General features: G+C 47.0%; 1 protein-coding gene across 1 annotated transcript; it reads left to right on the forward strand.

The window, feature by feature from the left end:
* The first annotated feature begins 4,393 nt into the window (after positions 1-4,393).
* Positions 4,394-6,134, forward strand: LOC108783901 (protein CXorf40A-like). Its single transcript, XM_018552599.1, has 2 exons — positions 4,394-4,648; positions 5,858-6,134. Exons 1-2 carry the CDS (start codon positions 4,396-4,398, stop codon positions 6,067-6,069), a joined length of 465 nt encoding a protein of 154 aa, XP_018408101.1. The 5' UTR covers positions 4,394-4,395; the 3' UTR covers positions 6,070-6,134.
* The last annotated feature ends 973 nt before the right edge of the window (positions 6,135-7,107 follow it).

Consider the following 7,107-nt stretch of genomic DNA (forward strand, 5'->3'; position numbering starts at 1 on the left):
CATCTCGTTGATTAATATAGACGCAAAGATCTTATCCAAAATCTTGGCAGATCGCCTTGCTGAAATAATAGGATTTTTGTACTCACCGTAAAATCCTTTTCTCTCCGTTCATTGAAGGACACAGGGCAACAGATCGGAGATCCTGAAAGGTAGGGTATATCGCCACCTGCAGGAGTAGGACGCTAGGCACATAACAAAAAAAGACTTAGACAGCCTAGGGGCGGCCCCTGCTGGTGGCCCAACCCCCCACCTGCTGACAAGTCTCCAGTTAGTAACAAGCAGATCCCACCCCGGAACCCCGGGTTGGGGCGAGACCTTCATGAGGACGGGGTCTTGTCAGCGGGCTTGGCAGACTTCGGCTGCCAGGGACGCTTGTGAGACTGTGAGGAAGAGGCTCTTGGAAACTTACCGCCCTTCTCGGAGGACGGAGGGGGCCGAAAAAGCCGTTTGTGAGCGGAAAAGGAAGGCCCCGTCTTCCGCCGAAGCTCCTTCTTGCGAGCCTGAGGTAAGAAAGTGCTCTTACCCCCCGTCAGATCCTTAATGATCTCATCCAAGGAAGCGCCAAACAAGCGGTCCCCCGTAAAGGGAAGCTCCGTCAGAGCTTTTTTGGAAGCCTGGTCAGCCGACCAGCACTTCAGCCAAAACAAACGACGAAGGGTGACCGCCGTCATTGACACTCGCGACACCAGAGGCGCGGCATCCAGGGCCGAATTGCAGACAAACTTAAGGCCCTGCACTAGCTGCTCCGCCAAATCCACGTAGGCGGGGGAGACCTGTTCCTCCGCCAGCCCCTGATGAAGCATCTTCGCCCATTCAGTCAGGGTCTGCGAAACCAGGGCAGACGCCAGGACAGGGCGCATCAGAGCCCCAGACACGGAAAACAATGTGCGGGAAACCGCCTCAGCCTTCCGATCAGTGGGGTCCTTAAAGGAAGGTGAATCCTCAACCGGGATAAGAGTGGCCTTGTTCAAGCGGGAGACCGGGGGGTCCACCACCGGCGGAGTAGCCCACTTGGACAGGAAACTCTCCTCAAATGGATAGCGAACCGAAAAGCGCTTCGGGACCGCAAAGGATTTGGACGGGCGTTTCCACTCCTTATAAATGAACTCGTCAAAAAAGGGACTTTAGGGATACACCTTAGCGGAACGCTTGCCCTTATGCGTTCCAAACTGAACCGAGGCCATAGTAGAAGTGCCAGGAGACTCCTCAATCTTAAGCGTCTCACGGACGGCGCGCACCAGCGCCGAGACCAGCTCGCGTTCCTGAACCATGAGCGCAGACGCAGATTCATCCTCACTGCCCGAGTCCGGCGGTGAGGAGTCCCCCGGATCCGGCCGGGGTGACGCGGACGGAAGTTCCCCCTCCTCCTCGGACTCCCCAGACAATGCAGGGGATGGCAAGGGCAGAACACGTTTTTTAGGGGGCCTATGCGTGAGAGCGCGCTCAATGCGCGACACAAAACCATCCATAGCGGATGACTTATCATCCACCCTACCCAGGTGGGTTTCACTAAGGGGAGGGCAGCGGTAGCAAACATGAGGAAAGTATTAACTGCCCACGAACAGGCCGGGATACATCCTTCACCGTGTAACGCTATAATCATGATAGATGCTGAAAAAGCTTTTGATAACGTAAAACACCCGTGGTTATTTCGCAGTACTAGCCAAGATGGGCTTCAAGGGTCCATTCGTCTCTCTCCTTGAAGCAATGTATCGTACCCCGATGGCTAGAGTGCATACTACTGGTTTCCTTACGCCCTCCATACCCCTGCACAAGGGAACACGCCAAGGGTGCCCACTATCGCCCCTACTCTTTAATCTGGCGATGGAACCCCTGTCCCGCTGGCTGTTGCAAACGGAAAGGCTGCACGCTATACGGGTAGGTGACCAGGAGTTAAGGACAGCCCTGTTTGTGGATGGCCTTCTCCTTTTCACCTCCGACGTGGTACAGGATATTCCAACTTTCCAGTCCTGCCTGCAGCAGTTCGGAAAATGATCGGGCTATAAAATTAACATTGAAAAGAGCGAGATACTTCTCCTTAACCGCTCAACTTTACCAGAGGCACAAAGAGCGGGATTCCACTTAGCCAAAGATCATATTAAATACATGGGAATACAAATAGGAAAACACCCTTCTGGCATTTATCAACTCAATTATACACCCTTGATCACTAATAAAAATGGTCAGTTTCCCGAAACTTCCGTACACACTACAAACCATACCTATATTGTTGAAACACAAGGACGTTAAATTGCTGGAGTCAGCATACATTAAGTTCCTCTGGTTGTCAAAGAGGCCCCGTATTCCCTTTCACCAATTATTATCCCCTAAACAGGAAGGTGGAATGGGTATTCCAAACATTAGAGCTTATAACCTGGCATGCCTACTCTGACACTCCTTTGACTGGATAAATGGCCTGTCTCAGTACTCCAATCTGTCTTTAGAACAAGCAATGGCTACTCCATGGTCTCTCGTGGCACTCCTCCATACTAGAATTTCTTGCCTACCTGCTGTATTAAAAAATAGTATCATCATAAGAGACACAGTGGCGGCTTGGAGGGCTTCTAGATTGCAACTAGATTCCCACCCCTATATTTCTAAGTATCTCCCCTTGAGGGGAAATCCCCAATTCCCCAATTTATACCAGGACACAGCCACACAGTGTTTAAAACATGGGAATCCAGGGGACTATCCACTATAGAACAGCTCTTCGATCTACACACCTACCAACCGCTCTCTTTCAAAGACCTATGTGATCGTTTTCACATTTCCAGAAACCATTTTCTATTCTACACAGCATCTTCCAGGTATAGGCATCACTGTTCCTTGTTCAATCAGAGACCAGTATTCATTGAGAAAAATACTAGCCGTCATCTGAATGGCTGCTGTGCTGAGCAAGCAACCCGCTGTGTTTTAACAGGATCCCCGTGGCCTTGCCAGGGTTCATTTATATACTGTATATATACACTTACATTGTGCCAAGCCGGACCAATGTCAGCATACACACATTTTTAAAGCTGGAGATCAGCTTTAAACTAGCACTAGTAATAGAATGTTGTGTCCTGTCACTCTCCGGGTAGAAGGGGAAATTCTCCGCACACCTTGTAGCGATCAAGGCCTATGAAGACAATGGTGCTTGTAGTGATGAACACGGATGGCACCGTGCAGACACAATATAGGAAAAGGAATCACCAGCACTCAGTAGAATAATCCAACATGTCCATTTATTGGACATAGACGTCACACAATCACAAGAGCCATCGTTTCGAGACCACGCAGGGTCTCTTCATCAGGGCATAAAGAGGTCGCTCTTGTGATTGCGTGGTCTCGAAACGTTGGTTGTTGTGATTGTGTGACGTCTATGTTAAATAAATGGACATGTTGGATTATTCTACTGAGTGCTGGTGATTCCTTTTATTATATTCTGTCACTCTCCGGGTATTCTGAGGGTGTACAGTGCACCCTACGTAAGATCTGAACAATTTAACCTCCAGATTTGCTACAAAAAATTATAATGATGTCCCTGGCGACACTTTGAGACGTATTAGATTTTTTTATTGTCATGTTGAAATTATTTTTGTCTATTTTCAGTTAGGAAGATATGAATATTTTCTGGTCTCACCTTCGATCCCTTCTTTTCATAGGCTCTCCATAGCCCGTTTGTTGTGTTCAGCGCTCATAGCAAGTCATAAAAACATAAAACATTTGTTTATAAACTTTTACATTTTACAAACAAATACTGAAAAGAATTACACTCTGTACACATTTACATGGGTATCTTAGTGCATGGAAGTGCCAGTAATGGTGTTTACATGCATAGTTAAACCTGTAAGCATTCAAATGCCATGTGCTTCCTGTCAATACATTCCTATGGACAAAAAAACACACCAGCTGTGGCTTCCAGACACCGCATACACAGAATTTTATACACTGTATGCCAATACGCTTGTATTTGAGCTAATATACATGTTATCGCTTTGAGGGGAATTTATCAAAACTGGAGCAAAGAAAATCTGGAGCATGGCAACCAATCAGCTTCTCTCGTTCATTTGCAAATCTTAAAAGGACAAACTGAAGAGAGAAGCTGACTGGTTGCCATTGCCAAATGCTCCAGAATCTGTCTGCTCCAGTTTTGATAAATTACCCTTTGTGTATTGAGCCAAATGTTCTCAATACTGTTCATCACTTAATAAAGTTTTGTTTGCTCAAACAAAAGCAGACGGAATTCTGGGAAATGTAGTTTCTGTCTATTGCTGACCTCGAGGGAGCTCCGTAGCCTGTCGCTTCCTGCTACCGTGTTCAGGTTAATTGCTCCATAGAGCATTGGAGCGTTACAACAAACGTTCATGAACTTGTATACCTAAAGACCTCATCGAGCAAGACACAGGCGGATTCATGCAGCTCGGCTGTCTTTCTTTCCGGCAGCCCTATGCTGGTCTGCTTCTGAACGGAGTGAAAACTGTGGAAACGCGCTGGCGCCCTCTGCTGGCCGATCATAAACACAGCACTCTAGCGATACACATAGCAGTGAGGGACTGGGATGTCGAGGACTGGAAGGACATTCTTCACAACAGGCTGGGCATGTCAACTGCTGTGGTGCAGCAACTAGTAGAAAAAGGGGAGCAGTATGGCAGGGGAGTCATTGCTGGTATGTATACTGTGTTTATTTTATCTGGTACATGTGCTGGTGTGTATTCTGTGTGTATTTTATCTGGTACTTGGTTGTCATGTTTATACCTCCTAATTTTAACATGGCCTGGGATGGCTGGCCTCCGGGCACACAAAAAAGTCTAGCTCCTGCTGCTTTCAGCCCACTTGGATGTAAGCAGGTCCGTAACTACAGGTCACAGGGCCCCATAGCAAAAATGTGATGGAGGACCCCCCCGATGACCGACTCCTCTTGTGCATCTGAAGTCCTCTCTACACTGCAGACTTTAACACCAATGCTTAATTATATAGTTCTGTCTTCTCTTCACATTCTATGCTTAATTTGCCTTAACGCCCTAATGGGGTCCCCTTCCACCCCCAGGCCCCGTAGCAGCTGCCTGGGCTGCTATGCTATAGATACGCCACTGGATGTAAGCACTGCAGGTCTCATAGCCTGATAGCTGTTTCGGCTTCACGCTTTCCCTGATCAATATTATTATTATTATTATTATTATTATTATACAGGATTTATATAGCGCCAACAGCTTGCGCAGAGCTTTACAATATAAGGAAGACATTACAATCACAATACATTTCAAGAGAAGAAGGAGGGTGACCAGAAGTCAAGGTATTTGGTCAGATGATCTCAGATTGAGATGAACAGCCACATATCTGAACTCTGATCCTCCCTTTCAGCAGAGGTCACATGATCGAATGCCTGATCTTCTGGTCACATGGATAGCAGTGGAGGGAACCCGTAGCAGCATTTTCTCCAAGATTGTTATTTTAGTTCTATTTGAAAAAACAAGCCAAAGGTGTATGATTGACTGTGGATTGTATACATAGCCTTCCACATGAAATACAGGGAAAACCATGCTATATGTTACTCAATTGAAGATTATGTGACTCATTGGGTGTGCCTTGCAGCACTGAGGTCACCAGAGCAGGCCAAGGTTTGGCCAGGACACATCAGCTTGTGTGGGTTTCCTTCCACACACCAAATACATGCTGGTAGGTTAATGGGCTCCTGTCTGAATTGCCCCTAGAATGTGTCTGACTATAAGATGGGAACCTTAGATTGTGAGCTCTTTGTGCGCAGGGAGTGGTGTGAATGAATGGTATGTAAAGTGCTGTGTAATTTTCGGGTGCTATATCAATACCTGTAATAAATAATATTATTAAAATGATGGGTCTCCTCTTGTATACACAGGTCTTGTTGACATCGGTGACACCTGGCAATGTGCAGATGATGTCCCCACTGAAGACACACTAGAACTTGAAAATAAGGCTCTGCTGATTGGTCTACAAGGGAAATACCTGACTGACGTCTCCAACCCCAGGTGGTTACTGGAACCAATTCCAGCAAGAGGAGGCAAAGACATTTGGAAAGTGACTGTCCCCTATCACTTAATCCCTTCATAACCGGATGGCATTACAGCTGCAGGCCCTTAAAGTGTCACCACCTTCTTTGTGCTGTGTTTTTATAGCTCACCGGCAGCAGGTGGATCATAGCCTACGTGTATTATTCACAAATCTTTGGCAAGTAAATGGCTGAACTGACACTAGAGAGTAGATCTGAACCCAATCACTAAAATATGCCCTAAGCTTTAACATGTTATGTCATTTTGAAAGTTATGTTTTTTACATTTGCAAATGTTATTAACACCTCTGTAACGCATATATGCGTCCAGCCGGATCCTCTGTTCTGTGCTGAGAGTGCGCACATGGGCGCTACCAGTCATTGTTAGCAATTGAAAGTTGGTGGGGCCAACTCCCAATCACAGTGAACAAGAAAGAAGATCCTTGCTGCACTCCTTACAGAGATTCCCATCTGTATACACTGGCGGGTGCTGGGAATGGCTGCGAATGGCGCCGCATCATGAAGATAGTTGAAAAATTTCACCAGCACACCAGATCGATGATTACAGGAGAGTGTTCATTTATTGACGTATGCTGTCTCTCATTATGCAAGCGCTTTCAGGGCCGGGCAGGGTCCCCTTTATCAGGCTCAGAGATGACAGTGCAGAGTTTACAAATCGTCATGACCATCGATTTGTTGTGCTGGTGACATTTTTCAACTATCTACATGATGCAGCGCAATCCGCAGTCATTTCGAGCACCCGCTAGTGTATCCAGATGGGAATCCGGGTAAGGAGTGCAGCAAGGATCTTATTTCTTGGGATGCCCCCCCTGCGACTCCCAGCACTCAGAACCTTTTAAGGGCCGGCGGCAAGGGTTTAAAAGAATACCTGGCGTTCCTGCCATGAGGTTCACAATAGTCTCCTGCATTGTCACCCTGTCACTTGGTCCCGTGGTGAGAAAACAACTGTGCTAATACACAATGTGCAGAAATAGTCCACTGGGCGCCAGTGCCGAGTAATGAGGGTCAGCCGCTGCTGGAGTGCATATACAGTATGTTTACAGAAAGTGAAGTTCTTTTAACCTCTGTCAGGGTTTACA

The sequence above is a fragment of the Nanorana parkeri genome, unplaced genomic scaffold (assembly GCF_000935625.1).
Source record: "Nanorana parkeri isolate BGI_ZX_2015 unplaced genomic scaffold, ASM93562v1 scaffold93, whole genome shotgun sequence".
Taxonomy (NCBI): Eukaryota; Metazoa; Chordata; class Amphibia; order Anura; family Dicroglossidae; genus Nanorana; species Nanorana parkeri.